The 21,962-nt window shown below is 35.3% G+C and overlaps 2 protein-coding genes across 3 annotated transcripts in view; both read left to right on the top strand.

Annotated features, from left to right (window-relative positions):
* The window catches only part of ROCK1 (Rho associated coiled-coil containing protein kinase 1), a 151,698-nt gene that overhangs the window by 80,731 nt on the left and 49,005 nt on the right, over positions 1–21,962 (top strand). The window contains exons 11-16 of one of the 2 annotated variants that reach the window (XM_024580571.4): positions 964–1,024; positions 5,014–5,102; positions 7,277–7,325; positions 18,903–19,038; positions 20,348–20,439; positions 20,536–20,782. In XM_024580571.4, the coding sequence (XP_024436339.2) occupies positions 964–1,024; positions 5,014–5,102; positions 7,277–7,325; positions 18,903–19,038; positions 20,348–20,439; positions 20,536–20,782 (674 nt within the window). The remainder of the gene's footprint in view (positions 1–963; positions 1,025–5,013; positions 5,103–7,276; positions 7,326–18,902; positions 19,039–20,347; positions 20,440–20,535; positions 20,783–21,962) is intronic. The other variant, XM_024580572.4, reaches the window with a different exon arrangement.
* On the top strand, positions 9,651–10,332 carry LOC112322917 (signal recognition particle 14 kDa protein-like). Its single transcript, XM_024580574.4, has one exon. The coding sequence runs from the start codon at positions 9,698–9,700 to the stop codon at positions 10,028–10,030; it is 333 nt and encodes a 110-aa protein (XP_024436342.2). The 5' UTR covers positions 9,651–9,697; the 3' UTR covers positions 10,031–10,332.

Raw genomic sequence — 21,962 nt, 5'->3', positions numbered from 1 at the left:
ATTAAAAATTATTTTTAAAACAGCCTTAAACTTTTTAGCTACATTACTAATAATCTAATACCTCTTTCATTTAAAAAAAGTTACCTAAATTACCAGATTTTGTATAAAAAGCAACAATATGCAAAAGAACCTTGAAAGAAAAAAAAGAAGTAGAAGAGCAAACGGATGGGTACCATTGGTGTTCTTACATTCCCAGTGCTGCATTCAGGGAAGCTTGTCAACTTTGCAGAAGTTTCAACTTCAGTTATATAGCATATTAAATTTAGAAGATACCTTACAGATCAAAGAGTGTAATCTCTTATCTAATTCAGATTCTACTGGCATTGCTATATGCTTTTATTTACATTATACAATGCAGAATCTTGCACTGAATTTATGAATTACTTAATAGTCAATGGAGTTAAATTGTAGTACATCTAAAGTTTGTCATTTGTCACATGGGACCTTTTCTCTACCAATCTACTACATAGCTGTTGTTGACTCTTGAGTATTTTATTCTCTAGTTGATCTGAATAATTTTCCAAGGAGAACATAGGAAGTGATATATTTTCCTGCTGTTTCTTTTAGAACATTGTTATATATGTTTAATGGCAGTTAAAGGACACTTGATTATCTTCTGGTTTTCACTATTAATATCTAGTACATTAACAACTGCCCCACAACAGCTGTAAAGTATACTGTCGTTATTTGTTATCTTTTTGAGAGCTCTACTTGTTAACCAAGGCAGGGGCTGTAGCGGTGGCAATAGTAGATATAGTAATAATAGTGCAACAGTTATAGCAAGGTAGAAGTAGTAGCAGGGGCAGCACAGCAGCAGCAACAGCAACCTTACCTGTACTCCATTTTTGAAAGCAGAGCAAGTACAATTACTGAATAAAATATAAACATGTAGTATTTGTTATTGGTTGTTATTGGACATTAAAGAGTTTTATGTTTTACTTGTAACATTTTTTTTCCTTTCAGATACTTATCTGCAGCAAATCCTAATGATAACAGAACTAGCTCCAACACGGATAAAAGCTTGGTAGGTATTTTCTTACTCTTTTTTTTAAAAGTTATCTTGTGGATAATGTATTTTGCGTGCATGATATTAAGTTATATTGCTTCTGAATATGTAGTGAACTTAAATTTCTTTTTATTTATTTTGCTATTTAATCAGTTTCTAAGTTTTCAATATTGGTTGACATACAGGATTATATTAGTTTTAGGTGTATATTGCAGTGGTTAGATATTATGTAACTTACTGAGTTATTGTCCTGATAAGTCTCATACTCACCATACAGTTATTAGAATATTATTGACTATAATCCCTATGCCATCCCTATTCTATAACAACCAGTTTATCATTCTTAATCCCTTCACTTTTTTCACCCATCTTCTTAACCCTTCCCATCTAGCAACTGTCAAAATGGTGAACTTAAAATTTTTCCCTTTATTTTTATTAGTGACACTATTACAGATGTCCGCATTTTCTCCCCCTTAGCCCACCTCCACCCAGTCCCCAACCCCCATTCCCTCTGACCATCACAACACTGGCGTCTGTGTCCATGGCTTATGCATATATATTCTTTATCTAACCCTTTTCCCTTTTCCTCATTCAGTGACTCCTCCTCCCTCCCCTCTAACAGTTGTCAGTCTGTTCCATGTATCCATGCCTCTGTTTCTATTTTGTTCGTTAGATTCCACATATAAGTGAGATCATATGGAATTTGTCTTTCTCTGATAGGCTTATTTCACTTAGCATAATAATCTCCAGGTCCATGCTGACACAAAAGGCAAAAAGTTCCTTCTTATAGATTTTTATAGTACTTTTTACCTGCTGACTGTTCTCTAGTTTGATTTCTTGCCTAAATATCAAAGGGGATATTACATGTGGGGGCAGATAATAAACTGTAAATTGCTACACAGATGGACAGTTTGGTCTTTCTAATCCCTTGGGATTAGGAATTTATGCTAAATCAATGTATCAGTAAGGGTCTTGACAGGAAAATAGATGGCACATTTGAAATATTTAAATGAAGAGAGGTCTGTATGTGTGATAAAATATGCTTAACACAAAATTTACCATTTTAACCGGTTTGTAAGTGTATAGTTTGGTGGCATTAAGCACCTTCACATTGTTATGCAACTGTTAACCACCATCCATCTCCAGAACCTTTTCTTCATCCAGACTAAAACTTTATATCCATTAAACTCTTCATTTCTCCTTTCCTCGTCCTCCTAGAAACCATTATTCTACTTTCTATGTCTCTGAATTTGACTACTTTAGGTACCTTATATAAGTGGACTCACATAATTCTTGACTTTTTGTGATTGGTTTATTTCACTTAGCATAATGTCCTCAAGGTTCATCTCTGTGGCATGCATCAGTTTTATTCCTTTTTGAGGCCAGATATATTCTATTAAATGTATAGATCGCATTTTGTTCATTCATTAAATGAATAGAGTTTAATGAAGAGACTATTAACAGTGGTAGGTGCAGGATCAAGGGGAACAATAAATAAAGGGTGCTAAAGCACCCAATGATTAACAATGAGAAGTCATTGCCCCTAGTCTGAAGGAACTAGGAGAGGCAAATCTTGTTGCCACAGCTCTGCGCAAACATAGAATCATAAAAGAGGAGCATAGAAGATAGAACGCTGGTAGAACCACAGTAATGCAAGAGGAGTGTGGGGAGAGTGAACAGAACTTGATTTCTCCCACTTTCTAATTTCCTACTGCTGTTCCCTATAGGCTGAAAACAACCTTAAAATTATAGGGCAGCAGAATGCAGGTCATCCAGTCTGATGGATCTTCAAAGAGAAAAGGGAGAAGGGGGCAAATGGAGAATGACTACTGGTTTGTCCACTGAAAATTACTGGAAGTAAATATTAGAGACATGAGTCCTTTCTGTTTTCATACAGATTCAGGAGATAGAGGTTAAAGTAAAAATCTTACTTGCTTACTTTTGAGAATGTCCTTTTGGGTAAACCAGACCTTTCTTATAAATACCAAAATAATTATCTGGCCATTCTTAGATAATTTTTTAACTGTGTGTACTGTAATCGACATAATTTTAACAGAGGTGTAAGTAACAACCATTTTTTAGAAGCTTGATATAATTCTCCTCTTTCTCCTTGATATTTTAACTCTTAAATGTAAGAGAACATGTGATGGGAAGGGAAAGGGAGAAAAAGACAACTGAACTATGTGAATTCCTGTTAACTGTTTGGGTCTTCTTTTTCTCTTAAATTCTCTTTCCAATAGAGTTATTTGCCAAGTTCTATAGCTAACAAGAGCTCAGAAATCTTTAAAATTTAAGCACCTTTGACCTATGGAAGGTGGCAATAAGGAGGTTTTGCAGCCTAGCTCTCAGTGTGTTACTTATCTGTAGGATCAGTAGTACATCAGGACTTCAAAAAATATTCAGTGGAATCATATATTAGGGGGCTGATCTTGTTTGTTGGTGATTGCCATAACTTTATTTCAGTGGCTGTTGCCTTTTTATATTTTGTTCTGGTAAGATCACAGGGGAAGAAATCATTGGCATGCCTAGTATTTCTGTTCATCTAGAAGTAAATATAAAAGTCAGCTAATTTAATTTTTAACTCTTCCTTGAAAGCCTTCTAGCAGAGAAGTTAGTGAACAGAACAACTTTGCAATTGCCAAATACAATGAATAATTTTCATTCCATAACTTAATTTTCTCTTTTGCTGCATTTGTCACTAATTCCTTCTCCTTAGAAGTGTTTATAACTTTTTCATGTTCTCATTCTTATTTTCTTTTTTTCTTCCTGCCTCTTTGGATTTTATTTTCAGTCCACTTTGCAGATTCTCTTCCCCCCTCCTCACACCCTTTTTCCTTCTTCCCTCCCTCCCCCTTTAATTACTAAATGTTTCTCAGGGTGGTTCCAATCTTGGCTCTCTGTTCATTTTCTGTAGGTAATCTCATACATATTCAGCTTGTTCCTCTGAGCTCCATACCTGAATCTCTCTTTTTCTCTCTAACTGAGCTTCTCTTCCTACACATCTCTCAGGCACCTCAACCTAGGCTAAAGCTAAACTCAGTTCTTCTCTCTCCATCCCCTTCCCAGCAGTTCTTATGGTTACTTGCATTTGTAATGGTACTCTGTTCTGATTTCTAATCAGTTGTTAGGTTATACATTCTGCCTTCTAATTTGCACAGTTATATATTTCCTCCTCTCATTTCCTACAGCCTCTGCCTTGTATCAGACCTCTTATACTCTTTTGCCTGAACTGTTTCAGTAGCTTATTAACTGGTTGCTTTGCCTAGAATTTTTCTACCCTCTAATCTATTCACCTTATTATTTCTGAAGTGATATTTCTAAAATGCCAGTGCTATGTCATTTCTCTTTTTAAAATGCTTGTACATCTAAGCCTTCTACTACTCTTCTTGCATACAAAGATCATGGTCCTGCTCACCTTTCAGATGTTAATGTTATTCATTCTCCCTGTTGTATTATGTGCTCTGCCTATAGTTAATTTCTTTCCATTTCCCAAATATATTTTCTTCTGCCTCTACTCTTGGAAGGCTAAAATGCCTTCTTTCTACCATCTTTTCTGCTTGATAAGTATGATTGATCTTGTAGGTTTCATCTCAAACTTTACATCTTCCTGGAAGAATTGGATGTGACTTCTTACATTCATAACATTTACATGTAATTTTATTATCACTTACTACATTATATTGTAATTTTTGTGTATATGTCTATGGGTAACTGTAGGTTCTTTCCACTCTCTCATTCTCCCATGCCGCACTATTTGCTTCATAAGAACAGTTACCAAATCTTTTTTTATTTTTGTATTACTATTCCCCCCATAGTGTCTGATATATGTGTCGGTGTTGGGGGAGGGAAATGCTTGTTAAATTAACAATAAAATGTCGGATAGGAAGAAGGGTAAGATTGAATCAAACAATTCCCGCCTAAACAGTGTTAAATGGTAACATAAACTTGCTATTTTTAAATTCTCTATGAACTTAGTAGAATGAGTTTTGTTTTGTTTTCAATTAAAGCAGGAAAGTTTGCAAAAAACAATTTACAAGCTGGAAGAACAGCTACATAATGAAATGCAATTAAAAGATGAAATGGAGCAGAAGTGCAGGTAAGAAAATAATTATGTTTTTTACATTAAAAGTTGTACAGCAAAGCTTATTTAAAGCTTGCACTCTATAAACACTAGAAAATAGAAGTAAGATGGGGATATAAAGGTTGCTACTGATACACAGTCAATGAAGAATGTTTTGGTTAGAATTGGAAAGTAATATGTATGTTGGCATTATTTATAGATATATTTTCCTCAGAATATAAAATGCATTTTTTCCCCAAGGTCTTTATTAAAAAACTATATAGTGTTGATTCACTTTGTGCCTGATTATACTGCTTTTCTCTCCCATTTTAATTAGATAGGTGAAAGAGCAGATTAGTTTGCATTAGATAAGATGCTTTCTAAAATGTAAATATTTTTGAAGATTAAAATTCACTGAGTTTTAGATACAGACATTCTATTTTCCATTATGATCTTTTTAGGGCAGTAATCAGAATTTTTTGCCATGAGTCTAAATTTAATAAGAGTGTATATTTATGAAAAAATAGATAACTTAGCATAATGGTGAGTTATTTATTAATTAGAACTTTTTATAATTACATTTTTAGTGGATATGTTGAATAAATGAAATACAGAGGTAATATAGACTATGCAACAAACGGTATTGGGAAAACTGGCAATTTTGTGATCAGGGTAAGAGAAAACAAGTAAAATTCTCACTGCATTCCATTCCTGATAGGTTATGTAGTTAAGCATATAATGCAAACCTCTCTTTATAACAGCACTTGACTAAAAGTAAATAATTAACTGATGCCAAGATTTGCAATGAATTTCTATGTATAAAATACGGAAATAAGGGGAGGAAATAGATGTTATTGCATACGCATTGAGAAGTTGCTACATCCAGAAGATACTATAATCAAAATTAAAAGGCAAATGACAAAGTAGTGGTGGTGGTGATGGTAGGGATCTTTTTGAGGAAGAAAATAAGAATGGCCAAAGTGGCCAGTAATCACCTGAAAATGGGGGAGGAGGGGTGCGGGTGCCTAAGATGAGTCTGGGAAGATCAACAGAATCTAGAACTTAAATGACTTTGTTTTTGACAAGCTAAGAAATTTGTAATTTTTATCTTAAAGGTGATGGGAAAAACACTGAAAGTTATTAAACTAAGAAGTTTAAAAAAAATTCTTAAAAATAGAAGTAAAAATCTGATCAAATTTGCTTTTTAAAAAGAAGTCTGGTTAGTTGGCAGCACTTGGCATTTATAATTCAACTATATGGGAATGAGGGAGGAAGATGAGGCAAGGATGATTCCCAGGTGGTGTCCTTCACTAAGGGACACTTTGAGAAGAAGCAGATTAGTATTGTGGGTAGGGGTATGGAGCAGGGGGAATAAGTTTAGTTCTGGAAATGCAGAATAAAGTATTTGATGAGATTTCCATGGAAATGGTTGTATATACAAATTTGAAGCTCAGAATTCTGTTCAGGGCCAAAGAAAATAAATTGTGATGGAGACAACATACTTTCAGTTTATCTTAAGTTGCACAAGTTGCTAGTGGGTATTTACTGATATATATATATATATATGCCACCTTTCACTTTATTTACTTAATCTTGTATTAAAAGTTAAATGGCTAATTTTTATTTAGTAACAAGTATTGCATAAGTGACACTAGGGATCCTTAACCTAGAATCCATAAAGGGTCCGTGGATGATATTTGAGGTCTTTAAACTTAGATGAGAAAATGTGAATATTTTCTCTAACTTACAAGTGAAATCCAGCATTTCCTTTAATTATGAACATAGGCAATAATCAATAATAATTTGCAGTAACTGAATTTTTTATCACCAATAGAAATTACAGACATTATAATACAGTTATCTCTAAATATGATTTGTGCTCACTGCTACTTTGAAATTACTGCCACTAGAACTTGTGATTTAATAAATTAACAAAGAAGCACATATATTACTGAATCACATTTTTTTAAACTTTTTGACTGTATTTCAGTATAATCTTGGCTTTTTTTAATCCTATGTATTTTATTTTATGCTTCTAAAAATATTATTCTGAGAAAAGGCAATAGGCTTCACCAGGCTGCCAAAGCAATCCACAGCACAAAAAATGCTGTGAAATCTTAGTTAAATGAAAAAGAAAGAAATGTGGGGTTTCACCCATGGTCAGTAAAAAATAAACATATTTCTAATCTGTAATGCTTTTGTTTTTACAGAACTTCAAACATTAAACTAGACAAGATAATGAAGGAATTGGATGAAGAGGTAACTTTTTGCTTTCTAATGAAAAGTGTTCCTTTTTAAGAGTTTTTCCCTCCTTTTTCAGATTGTTTCATTTCCTGAGAAAATTGTTTGAACTTTATAGGTTGAAATATAAAAAATTATGATGAGAGCTCCACGTAGGAGTTACAAGTTCAAGTGATGTAGATTAGATTATACTTTAGTTTCTTTTGTAATTTTATTGTAGAACACTTCAAATTTCAGCACAAATATTTTATTTCAGTGGTTCTTAATATTTGCAGATCAGTGAGAGAGGAGCAAAAGAATCAAGATCAGAAATTGAATTTGCAGCTATAACTGAAAAAGACAAATAGGAAAGAGGAAAGAATATAGTTTTAAAAGGACTGAATAACAATTTCATGTGAATAAATGGGAAATAATATTGATTTTAAAATTATGTATGTTTTCCATTGTTATCTAACAGGTTTTTATTATCAGGGAAATACAGCATAAACATTTCTTGATACAGATGTTTGTTTGCAAATATGTAATACATTTGTATTCCTTTTGGTTAACTTGTAAAAGTCTTTCTACCATGTGTATGAAGGTCCTTTGAAAAGACATATACTCTGTGTCGTCTTCCTCTCATTGATTACTTCCTTTGACCTTTTTAGATTCAATCTTTTCGATGGTTTTTGTGCTGTCTTTAATTTTCTGTCCTGTTAAGGAATAGTGCCAGTGGTAGGGTTTTGTTGCTTTCTTTTTTCATTTGTAGCTTTGGATATACATATAGTTATCTGAGAAGATTTAGATAGTATTTTACCAACCTGCCATTAGTCATTGTGTTCTCAGCCTAGCACTACTTATTTGATAATAAGTATTTAAGAAATCCTTTTTTGCATATCCTCCACTTTTTATTCCATTTCTGAAACTGATAAAATTCAAGTGTGCTAGATTCAAGTTATTCAGCTTTCCAATTCAAGGTAAAAAAGAGATCTTAGTTATAATATTAGAATACAGTAGTCCTCCCTTATCTGCTAGGAATAGGTTTCAAGACCCCTAGTGGATGCCTGAAACACCCAATATACTATGTTTTTTCTTTTACATACATCCCTTTTCACTTAAAGGAACCACTTTACGGCTTTCCTTTGACATATCTGAATTGCCACCATCACAGCTCTTGTGCTTTGGGGCCATTACTAAGTAAAAACATGAGCACTGTGATACCATGACAGTTTGTTTTGATAACCAGGATGGGGAGCTTATACAGAGAGCATCGGTATGCTGGACAAAGGGATGGTTCACATCCCAAGCAGTACAATGTGAGATTTTATCACACTGCTCAGAATTGTGTGCAATTGAAAACTTAGGAATTATTTATTTCTGGAATTTTCCACTTAATATTTCTGGACCTCAGTTGACTGCAGGTAACAAACTGTGGAAAGTGAAACCACAAATAATGGACTGCTATAATCTTGCTTCTGAAAAGATGGAGTAAAAGTACTTTTCCCCTATTTCTCCTACAAAGTACAGCTAAAAAAGCCTTGACATTAATTATAAGACAAATGTAAAAAAGATTCTGAATGGTAAAGAGAAAGCAGACCAGCTAGAGGACTTGGGTCCCAAGAAATGACACAGAAACGAGTACTATGGATTTTCTTTTCTCAGCATATATCCCAGGCACAGCCACATGCTGGAGAAACCAGCAATCTGGAAACACCAACAAGTACACATAAGAAAAGTTGCTCTCTTTAGCCAACGGACCAGAAAAGGGGCAGGCTAGCAAGTCAGAAAACTTACATAATTACATAATCACTGCTCTAGTCAGCCAAACACAACATAAAAAATGTAACCCCATTCCCACCAGCAAATGCTGAGTGAAAAGCCTAGATTTTTAGCCCTCTGACGCAGTGGTATCAGAGAAGATCCAGTGGAGAGACTTTTGTATCCACTGAGAAATGACAAATCTTCCCCCTGCCTCCCCAGGCAGTGTCATTGGAAACCAATCAGGGAATCTAGTTTTTCTACTGTACTCAACAAGCAACCCTTCCCACTCCCTGCTGGGATGGTGTCAGAAAAGTCCAGGCAGTGAGTTTGAATCTTTAATACTGAAATGATGAGCCTTCCCTGCTCCACCATGGTGTTATCAGTGGAGGCCTAGTGGGGAACCAGAATTCCCATTTCCGTCCAGCAGTAATGAGGATCCATACCCCCACAATCTCTTGTGTCTTTGAAGATCAAATGGAAAACCTACATTTTTACTTCCATCTGGCAGAAAGGAGGCAATATCTCGTTAATCCCACTAGAACAGTGACAAATGAGACCTACCAAAATCGAAGATTTAAATAAGATATGGAGTATTGCCGGCTTCGATTGCGCGAGTCTTCTGTTGACGGGGTGGGGCCGGCGGAGTCGGGATGGTTCTGCTGGAGAGTGAGCAGTTCCTGACGGAGCTGACCAGGCTTTTCCAGAAGTGCCGGTTGTCGGGCAGTGTGTTCATCACCCTGAAGAAGTATGATGGCCGAACTAAACCAATTCTGAGGAAAGGTTCTGTGGAGGGCTTTGAGCTCTCAGACAACAAGTGTCTGTTAAGAGCTACTGATGGGAAAAAGAAGATCAGCACAGTGGTGAGCTCCAAAGAAGTGAATAAGTTTCAGATGGCTTATTCAAGCCTGTTGAGAGCTAACATGGATGGGCTGAAGAAGAGGGACAAGAAGAGCAAGAGTAAGAAAAGCAAAGCAGCGCAGTAAAGAGTACCAGATTCCCTGTTTCCACCAACTGACCACTGAATTGCTGTTTTTCCTTTGGTTTTTACTTTTGGCCACAAAGCTAGGTTTTTGATCCCCCTGTGTTAACTGTTTCCACGTGAGATTAGGGTCATTTGGATGGAAGAAGAGCCTGATGTTTACAGGGTGGCTATGAGAAGCTACTTTATTTTTGGCCTGGCTGACTGGTCTGTGTTGCACAGTTGTGCACCCCTGGGTTATGGTTTAAAGTCTCTGCAGCCACCTGTGTGAAGAGCAATGTATCATTAAATCTGCCTATTTATCAGCAAAAAAAAAAAAAGATATGGAGTATTGTAAAATAATACCCCAAATGTCCAGGATTCTATTTAAACAATAAACAGATACCAGCACTGAGGTAACAGTTAAAATTATCTGACACAGATTTAAAGGAATCATCATAAATATGTTTCAGTGAGTAACTACAAACATATTTGACACAAATGAAAAATTTGTTAGAAAGTCTCAGCAAAACAATAGAAAGTCTTAGCAGAGACATAGAAGATATAAAGTAGAACCAACAAAAAATAACAGTAACTAAACAAAAATTTCAATGAGTGAGTTCAACAGCAGAATGAAGGATACCAAGTAAAGAATTGGAGAACTTGAAGAGAGAACAATAGAAATTACACAGTGTGAATAACACAATGAAAAAAAGTGTATCATAGAAATGTACACTTAAAACCCATATAATCTTACTAACCAATGTCACCCCAATAAATTTAATTAAAAATTTTTTTTAAATTTCTAATATTTGGGTCATTGAAATTGCTGAGGGAGAGGAGAAAGGGAACTGAAAATACCACAAATTTGGCAAGCCATGGACCTACAAAGAGACAACCTACAAGAAGTGGAGTGAACCGCAATGAGAATAAACCCAAAGGTACCCACACCATGATGCACAATGGTCAGACTTCTGAAAACTAATGACAAAGAAGAAATTTTGCATTCAGCAAAAGACACTTAACTAGTGGGAAGATTATTCCAAATGACAGCAGATTTATCAGAAACCATGGAGGAAGTGGCACAGTATTTTTCTTTGGCTGAAAAAAAAAACTGTCAACCCAGCAGTCTTTGTGCAATGAAAAATCCTTTCCAGTGAAAATCATAGCATTCTCAATGGAAGAAAGCTTAAGAGAAGTTGTCACCTACACACCTTCCCTAAAAGATTTGCTAAAGGAAATTCTCTAAATATAGAGGAAATGGTAAAAGACAGAATCTTGACATATTAGGAAAGAAGAAAGAACAACAGAGTAAAAATATGGGTAAATAACAATACACTTGCCTTCTCCTTTTGAGTTTTTAAATATTATTTTTGACAGTTGAAGCAGAAATTTCATCATTGGCTACTGTGGTTCTCTATATATGTAGAAGAAATATTTATTCCCCTATACACAGGAGGATAAAGAGATATAAAGGCAGGTATAGGTTTTATGCTTTAATTAAACTAGAAAGATGTCAATACCAGGAGACTGTGATGAACTATGTACAAATTGATACCCCAAAAAACACTGTAGATAAATCAAAATAGAATACTAAAAAATGTTCAAGTAATCCACAGAAAGACAGAGGAAAAAAAACTAAAACAAAAATGGGAGACTTAATTCTAACACCAATAATTACATTAAATGTAAATTAAATATAGCAGCAATTACTTTTTAAATTGATTTTAGGGAGAGAGAGAGAGAAACATTGATCTGCCGTTCCACCCACTTAAGTGTTCATTGGTTGATTCCTGTATGTGCTCTGATCCAAGGACTCATCCAGCAAACCTGGCCTATCAGGACAATGCTCCAACCAACTGAGTTACCTGGCCAGAGCCTAAATTTATTTTTATTTCCAGAGTAGATTTTTTTAAATGACCGAACCGTATGCTATTTACCAGAAGTTCTCTGTAAATGTAACAATATAGATAATTTAAAAGTAAGAGGATGGAAAAATATATCATGCAAACATTAACAAAAAGAAAGCAATGGCAGTATTAATAGTCAGGTAAATTAGACTTCAGGACAAAGAATGTGATAGTAGGGGCAGAGAAATATATCACATAATGATAAAAAGGTCAGTCCACTAATAAATAACATCCCTAAATTTGTACTATCAGACAATGAAGCTACAAAATAAGCGAGGCAAAAGGAGAAATAGACAAATCCACAGTTATTGTTGGAGGCTTCAGTATCGGTCTGTAGATACTGAAGCGACTGAACCACACCATCAGACAACTACAAAATCTAGTCAGCATTGATAGAATCTTCCACCCAACATCAAAGTACACATTCTTTTCAAGCACTCAAGGAACACATTCTAAGATAGAGTACATCCTGAGCAAACTCCTACAAATTTAAAAGAATTGAAGTCATACAGAATGTGTCCTCTGACCAAAATATAATTAAACTAGAATGAATAGCAGAAAGATCATCAGGCAGATCTGCAAACACACGGAAACCAAACAACACCGTTCTAAATAATCCATAGATAAAAGAGGAAATCTTGAAGCAAAACAAAAAATATCTTGGAATGTTAATAATATCTCATAAGTTAGGTTAAAAAGTTATGGCTATTCATCTTTAAAAAAACATATTTGAACAACAAAAGTGAAAATAAAACATGAAAATTTATGGAATGCAGCTACCATAGTGCTCTAAGGGTAATTTGTATATTAAATGCTTTCATTAGAAAAGATTAAAAGTCTCAAATCATTTATCTATGTTTGCACCTCAAGAACCTAGAAGAGTAAAAATAAGGAAGGAAAAATAAAAATAAGAGGAGAGGTGAATGGAATTGAAAACAAAAACAGAAAAATCAAAAAAAAAAAGAAATAGCTCTTTGGAAAGATCAACAAAATTGACAAAATTCTAGCAAGACCGGCAAGGGAAAAAGAGGACACAAATGTTCTGTATCACAAATAACATGCCTGGCTGATGTGGCTCAGTGGGTTGAGCACTGACGTGTGAACTGAAAGGTCATTTGTTCAATTCCCAGTCAGGGCACTTGCCTGGGTTGTAGGCCAGGTCCCCACTTGGGGGCATGCAAGAGGCATTTGATCAATATATCTCTTAAGCATTGATGTGTCTCTCCTTCTCTTTCTCCCTCCCTTCCCCTCTCTATCTAAAAATAAATAAATCTTTTTTTTTAAAAAAGGAATAACACAAGGCATAATACACATATCAAAAGGATCATAAGAGAATACTGCAAAAAATTATAAACACATAAATGTAAAATTTAGATTAAATGGACTAATTCCTACTAAAATGCAAACTACCATCACTCACATAATGTGAAATAGATTATTTGAAAAGCCCTGTATAACTTCTGAAATTAATTTATAATTTAAGAGATCCTCCTACAAAAAGTAATCACCAGGACCAGATGGTTTTACTAGAGAATTCTTCTAAGTGTTTAAGAATTAACACCAATTCTATACTATCCCGTGCAGAAAATATAAAAGGAGGCAACACTTCCCAACGAACTTTAAGACATTACTACACAGAAAACTATAGATCAGTATTCCTCAATTTATAACCAACTGATTTTTGAGTAAGATGCAAAAACAATTCAATAGAGGAAGGATAGTAGTGCTGGAACAATTAGATATCCATAGGCCAAAATATGAACCTCAACTTAAGTCTCACAGCTTATGTAAAAATTAACTCAAAATGGATCATATATTTAAATATGAACATAAAAAACATAAAATTTGATGGAAAATCCTTGGACCTTAACAGCTTAATGAACAGTTCTTAGACATGACATCACAAACATCCATATAAGGAAAAAATTTTTAATAAATTGGAATTCGTCAAAATTAACAATATTTGTTCTGTGAAAAAACCCTTAGGGCAGTGTTGTTCAGTTGGTAAGAGCTAACTGAAGGGTTGCGGGTTTGATTCCTCTGAGCTCCAGCGCTGGGATAGCAGCTCAAATGGCTCTAGGGTCATATGGGGAGGAATGAATTGTCTGGCATTAGGGTGTGAGCTGGGAGGCAGCGTTCTCCCAGACAAAAGTGCTGACAGAGGCCCGTTGATCCTTTGATGAACCCTCCCCCCACAGAGCTGGCATGGCAGGGGGTGGGCGGGGGGGGGCTGTATGTGAGTCTCAATCAACCTGGTTCACACTGTTTGCCCTGCAGTGTTGATTTCTGGGGGTTCCATCCACCAGACTTGTAGGCCCACCCAAACTGTTTCCAGTGCTTTTCCATATGAATTGACTGTTTTAGTTCATGCTTCAGACTTTTCTAAAATGTCTCAAACAAGCAACATCTGGCCTCAGTATGCCTCATTCCTCTCGCCAAGTGGCCCCAGGCTTGGCACTAGCAGCAGCCTGCCTTGTTTTACAGCTTGGCTTCTCCTAGACATTGCCAAGCCCAGCACAAGTAGTAGCCATTTTCAGATCACTTTGTAGCTCAATCTGGGTGACCCTGGGCAGAACACAGGTGCTGGCCGACCTCGCCTGCACTTCCTGGGATTCCTCAAAGCTAGCACACCTGGCGGACAGCTTCAGACCATGGCAGAGGACCACCACCCAATCAACTCTGCAAGTGATAAGCTCAAAGGTGGAATCAGTGGACAGCGGAGCCCTGCTGATGATGTACGTCCTGCTCTGTGGGGCAGGCCACTGCACAGATGATCCTCCAGGGTGGTTGGTGGTTGCAGCCAGTTACTGCAGCTGATTGGCCTGGGCGGGTAAATCCCTTTCACTGACAGGCCAACACAAATCAAGATTCAACTACAAGAAGGTGTGCACAGTCCATATGGCAGAGGTGGGGTGCGCCTGGAATGCTCAGTTTGAGTGATTGGGAAGGCTGTGCCATGACCCTGCACAACACCTACTACATTAGGCCACCCTACCAACCCTGAGGGCTTAGCAGCTCTATCTAATATATACAAACAAACACAGGAGGCTGTCAAAATGAGGCAACAAGTAAACATGTCCCATATGAAAGAACAGAACAGAAAAAGAACTAAACAAAATGGAGACAAGCAGTATACTAGATGCTGAGTTCAAAACACTGGGTATAAGGATTCCCAGTGAACTTAGGGGAAGAGCAGTTGAATTTAGAACTTCAACAACATAAAAAAGGACCACTCAGAAATTAAGGATACTCTTAACTGACATGAAGAATAATTTACAGGGAATCAATGGTGAGAGTAGATCAAGTCAAGAATCAAATCAGCGATTTGAAATATAAGTGAAGGAAAAACACCCAATCGAAAGAGCAAAGTAAAAAAAGAGGAAGATTTAAGGAGGCTCTGGGATAACTTCAAGCATAGTAACATTACTATCATGAGTATACCAGAAGGGGAAGAGAGAGAGAGCAAGAAAACAAAATACAATTAAGATTAAATAAAAATATAAAATAAAAACCTATTAGAATAATGAAGGCGAGCTGCCCTAACCTGGTGAAAAAAATAGACATGTAAGTCCAGGAAGCACAGAGTTCCAAACAAGATGTACCAAAGAAACCCACGCCAATACACATCATAATTAAAATGCAAAAAGTTAAAGACAGAGAATCTTAAAAGCAGCAAAAGAAAAGTAGTTAACTACAAGGGAGCTCCCTTAAGACTGTCAGCTGATTTCTCAACAGAAACTTTGCAGGCCAGAAGGGACTGGTAAGAAATATTCAGAGAGATGAAAAGCAAGGACCTACAGCCAAGATTACCCAGCAAAGCTATTGTTTAGAATCTAAGGAAATTTAGACTTTCCTAGACAAGGAAAAACTAAAGGAGTTTATCACCACCAAACCAGTAATACGTGAAATATTAAAGTGTATTCTTTAAGAAGAAGAGGGGAAAAAGATAAAAAGTAGGAGCAATAAGCACTGGCCCATGTGGCTCATTTGGTAGGAGCAACATCCCATAACCAAAAAGTTGCAGGTGCTAATCCCGGCCTGGGGACATGCTTATGTTGTAAGTTCGATCCATGGTTTGGTTGCATATGGTCCTCATTCCAGACCCATAAGATCCTCAGTACGGGAAAGTATGGGAGGCACCCAGTCGGTGCTTCTCCTTCGCATTGATGTTTCTCTCCTCTCTTCCTCTCTCTCTAAAAGCAATGAAAAAAAGTCCTCGGGTGAGGATTTAAAAATATATACATACATTTATGTATATATATGTGTATATATATGAACAATAAAATGGCAATAATTACATATGTATCAACAAATGAATCTAAAAAACAAAATAAATGAAGGAGCAGAATAGAAACAGACTCATAGATATAGGGAATATTTTGACAGTTGCCAGATGGGATGGGGTTAGAATGAGTGAAAAGGTGAAGGGATTAAGAAGTACATATTGGGCCTTGGCTGGTGTGGCTCAATGGATTGAGTGCTGGCCTGTGAACCAGAGTCGCTGTTCCATTCCCAGTCAGGGCACATGCTTGGGCTGTGGGCCAGGTCCCCAGTAGGGGGCACATGAGAGGCAACCACACATTGATATTTCTCTCCCTCTCTCCCTTCCCCTCTCTCTAAAAATAAATCTTTTTTTTTTTACAAAAAAGAAGTACATATTGGTTGTTACAGAAGTCATGGGGAAATAAAATACAGCATAGGGAACATAGTCAATAATACTCTAGTAACTATGGTGTCAAATGGGTACTCAAGTTATCAGCATGCTCACTTTTAAGTTATTTAATGTCTAATCAATGGAGTGTACACCTGAACCTAAAATAATGTTGTATGTCAACTGTAATTGAAAAATAAAAAATGATTTACCCTGGCCAGGTAGCTCAGTTGGTTAGAGGATCATCCCGACATGCCAAGGTTGTGGGTTTGATCTCCAGTCAGGGCACATACAAGAATCAACCAATGAATGCATAAATAAGTAGAATCCCAAAAATATATGATTTAAACTGAATAAGAAAGAAAATTGGCAGAAGACATGAACATATGTTTCATCAAAGTGGATGACAAGCTCATGAAAAGATGTTCAACATCATTAGCTGTTAGAGAAATACAGATTAAAAACCACCACAAGATATCATTATATTACAACAAATAAAATTAAAAAGTGTCAGTACCAAAACTGATAAGGACATGGAGAAACTGGATTACTTATGTGTGGCAGCTAGGAATGTGAAATGGTACAGCTATTCTGGAAAATAGTTTGGCAGTTTCTTAAAATACTAAACATGGAACTACCTTGTGACCCAGTAATTGGACATTAATCCCAGAAAAATGAAAACTCATATCCTCACAAAAACCTGTATACTCTTCAAAGTAGCTTTATTTTTAATAGCTAAAAAGCAGAAACAAGCAAAATGTTCCACAGTGGGTCAATGATTCAACAAAGTTTGATATAACTGTACCATAGAATACTTCTCAGCAACAAAAAGGAATGAACTATTTATACAACTTAGATGGATTTCAAGGGCATTATATTGACTGTAAAAAGCCTATCTCAAAAGGTCCATACTGTATGATTCATTGTTGTTATACTCTCAAAATGACAATATTATACAGATGGAGGAGTCATTATTGGTTGCCAGGGATGCGGGTGGTAGCAGAACAGAGATGAGTGTGGCTATATGTGGTGGTTGGAAGTAGATCATTGTGCTGATAGAACATTTCTATGTCTTAATTGCAGTGGTGGCTACATGAATCTACATATGAGAACTATACATACTTTATACCAGTATCAATTTCCTGATTTTGTTATTGTACTGTTACATGTAATGTAACTATTAGAGGAAAATGAGTGGAAGGGTACATGAGACCTCCCTGTTCTATCTTTGCAACTTCCTGAAATGTACCATTATTTCAAAATAACAAAACAAAAATTAAGAGAAAAAATTCTTAGAATTGGAAAGACTTTATATGATCTGTCAATTGTACTAAACTGACAACATCTTACATAAAATACATTTTTTAAATTAAAGATGGGAAAGCCCAGGGAAAACAAAAAAGCACTATAAAGGCAGTTTTCCTAGCATAGTCTTTTTTTTTAAAGGTATTACTTATTTTTAGAGCAAGGGAAAGGGAAAGAGAAGGTGAGGGAGAGAAACATCAATCAGCTGCCTCTTGCAGGTCCCCATATGGGGACCTGGCCCACAACCCAGGCAGGTGCGCCCACCAGGAATTGAACCAGTGACACTCCAGTTTGCAGTCTGGCGCTCAATCCTCTGAGCCACATCAGCCAGGACCCTAATGCAGAGTTTTAAAGATGAAGATGAAGCAGTTAAAAGCAGGATATGCTGATAGTGGTAACTCAAAGGATAAATTTTTAAATTATAGAAGTTTGGAGTTCTCTTTCTTTCAACTTCCTTCTTTTCTATAGTTTCATTATCTAAAATAGGTATTTCCTTCTTTACTTTTTAATATGCATTAGTAAGTAGATACATAGAATATCTTAGAAAAGGTAAGTTGTTGAGACAGGGAGAGGATTGAGGGAGACACACAGGGACTGGTTAACTTAATTGCACATACTGTAGCATTTGGTACCATTTGAGCTTCGCACCGTTTAGTTATCAAATATGTTATTATTGCCTAACCCTTTTCATAGTTTATATCTTAAATATAGGATGTAAATAAACTAAGATATTGATAATATGCATTGTGGTCGTCTTAAACTAATGAAATAGCTTTCAATCTGATGGGTTTTTAATATTCAGATAGTCAAAACTCCCTGAAAATTTTACATATGTAGTCAGAATACAGGATTCTCACTGTCTTATAAGGCAAGCTAATTCTGTTATTAAAAAGTTGTCATTAGGAGGTACTACCTGTTTTTGAAACAGAAAAATCCATCTTAAGTCTTTGTGTTTTGTTCTTAAGAACAATGTATTCTCTCAAATAAATGAGGAGTATTAATTGCAATGGTAACTTTTGTCACCATTCCAGGGGAATCAAAGAAGAAATCTAGAATCTACAGTGTCTCAGATTGAGAAAGAGAAAATGTTGCTACAGCACAGAGTTAATGAGTACCAAAGAAAAGCAGAACAGGAAAATGAAAAGAGGAGAAATGTAGAAAATGAAGGTAAATTGTTACTTCTTTTGAAAAATGCTGGAATTTCTAACACTATCATTGAGGTCTTTGTCATGAGGTTTTCTTAAATTTAGTGTCTATGATATATTCTTAAAACCCTAAGGCACTTCCTGAGTTAAATACCCATGTCCCAAGATAAGTATATAACATATTAAAGTCAGTAGTAATGTTTTAGGTAGTGATTTTTATCCTTATGTGCTTGTTAGAATCTCCTGGAAAGCTTTAAAGAATACTGATAACATAAACTCCACAGATTCTAATTTAATTGATCTAGACATGTGGCCTGAAGATTGGTGTTTTTATTAAGCTCTCTAGACACTTCTAACAAGTAGCCATATTAGAGAACTCCTGAACTAGAATTTCATGTTTAATGTTTGTGTTATAAATGCTTTTAAAATAGCTTTCTACACCCTTTGATCCAGTGATTTCACTTCCAAGAATTTTTACAGACCCATTTATACACATGCACACTGATACAGAAACAGGGCTATTCATTGTAGCAATTTTTAAAATGGAAAAATTTATAAACAACATAAGAGTAATCAATGATATAATAAATTTTGTTATGCTTATATCATAGACTACTACGCATCTTATAAAAGAATATAGCATCTCCTTATGTTATAAAAGAATCTCTAAGATGTATCTTTAAGTGAAAAAAGTACAGATTGTTTAAAACAAGTGCTTGTCTGTATAGCTTAAATATGTGTGCATATGTGTATATATACACACGTGTGTGTATATATACATGTGCATGCATATATCCATATGCACATATAGATATATATGTGGAAACATATTACATGTGTTTTATATATTAGGATGTGGATACATAGACTATTTTAGGAAGGATATGCAAGAAATTAGTAATAGTTGTGGCTGTGGAGAAGAATGATAGGGAGTAGGAGACACCAGAGGTATAGCATTTGGTACCTTTGGAGTTTTGAAACATTATAGAAAGACTGAATTATTCAAAGATTTGTACTACTCAAAAATAAATAATATTAAAACTAGTTCCATAACATTTCATTAATAGATTAACTTTATTAAGGCAATAAAAGAATTTGAAATATTATAACAGTAAAAAAATGCCTATTTTTACATTCTGTATTATAAAACAATGCCCTACTTTATGATGAATTTACAATGTGAGTATTTCCAAGGTGGAATTTTACATTAGGGGTGGAGCTACTGTAGCTGACTATTAGGGCCTAAGGCTAAATTTCATTTTTTTAATGGATTTATATGTTTCTCCCATGAAAACTTTGTAATTTCTACATGTTACTACTTTACTTACTAGTTTCTACATTAAAGGATCAGTTGGAAGACTTAAAGAAAGTAAGTCAGAATTCACAGCTTGCTAGTGAGAAGCTGGCACAATTACAAAAGCAGGTAAGTTTTTGGAATGTGATTTTTTTTTAAAAAATTATAATCAATAAGTTTGTATTTTGGTCAAAAAACTATTTCTTGTTCTTTTTTTTTAAATAGCTGGAAGACGCCAATGATTTGCTTCGGACAGAATCAGACACAGCTGTAAGATTAAGGAAGAGTCACACAGAGATGAGCAAGTCAATCAGTCAGCTAGAGTCCCTGAACAGAGAATTGCAGGAGAGAAATAGAATTTTAGAGAATTCCAAATCACAAACGGACAAAGAGTATTACCAGCTGCAAGCTGTATTAGAAGCTGAACGAAGAGACAGAGGTCATGATTCTGAGATGATTGGAGACCTTCAAGGTAATATTACTTACTGTGGTAAAATATACATAACATAAAATTTACCATTTTATCTCTTTTTAAGTGCATGGTTCATTGGCATAAAGTTCTTACATACTGTTATGCAATCATCATGATTATCCATCTGCAGAACTTTTTTTCATCCCAAACTAAAATTCTATACTATTTAAACAGTAGCTCCCCATTATTAACTCCTCCCATCCTCTAGTAAATGTCATCCTACTTTATGTCTCTATGAATTTGACTATCGTAAAAGTGGAATCATACAGTATTTGTCCTTTTGCGTCTGTCTTGTGCCGCTTAACATAATGTTTTCAAGATTCATCCATGTTGTAGCATGTATCAGAATTTCCTTTCTTGTTAAGGCTGAAACATATTCCATTGTATGTATATAAGACATTTTGTTTATCAGTAGAAGGTAATTTTCTAACTTTATTTGTAATAGTGCTGAAAAGCATAAAGTTTACCATCTCAGTCCTTTTTAGGTGTAAGGTAACATATTGTTTATCATATTGCCCTCATAAAGAAATTACCTTGGCAAAACCAGAAATGGTTAACAGTTTTCCTCTTTCAGTATAATGCCTGCATTTGTATCACACTGTAATTTCTTTACTCTCATGTGCACTCCTCCTGTGAGATAGGTAATGTGGATATTTCTACTTTTACAGTCAGATTAGTACAAATGTAATTTCAAACATGCCTAATCCACAAAAGTCTTACTTAAAGTGAGACTAACCCAGGCTGAGAGAATTATTACTATTAAAACCTACGAATTCATCATGCACTGTTGGTAGAAATAGAAATTCAATTGCAGACATATAATCCCATTACAAATAAAGAATTAAGTACTTGGGAAGAGTAGCCCTAGAGATATCAGCAGTCTTTGTGAGTCTGAAAAAAATTGAGTATAACAGTGAATAAGGGAACAATTTTATAATGGTAATAAAATTCACTTTGTTTTCAGAAAGATGCTTGGTTCTACCCACTTCTCATATATTTTTCTATTTTCTATTCCTGTTAGCAACAACATCGGTATTAACTAATCAAAAGATATGCGTGGAAGTTGCCAGAACTCTCAGGGGAAAATTTGGGGTGGGGTGGTCCATTTTAACCATAGTCACAGGATGGGAACATAGTTTGGGATCTCATGGGGCTTGATGATTAGCTATAATTCTGTAGA

The sequence above is a fragment of the Desmodus rotundus genome, chromosome 10 (genome assembly GCF_022682495.2).
Source record: "Desmodus rotundus isolate HL8 chromosome 10, HLdesRot8A.1, whole genome shotgun sequence".
In the NCBI taxonomy this organism is placed as follows: Eukaryota; Metazoa; Chordata; class Mammalia; order Chiroptera; family Phyllostomidae; genus Desmodus; species Desmodus rotundus.
This window is presented reverse-complemented; position numbering and strand designations above follow the sequence as displayed.

What these genes read in the sequence shown, in the direction of transcription:
- LOC112322917 (XM_024580574.4), top strand. Translation starts at nt 9,698, where the DNA reads ATGGTTCTGCTGGAGAGTGAGCAGTTCCTGACGGAGCTGACCAGGCTT.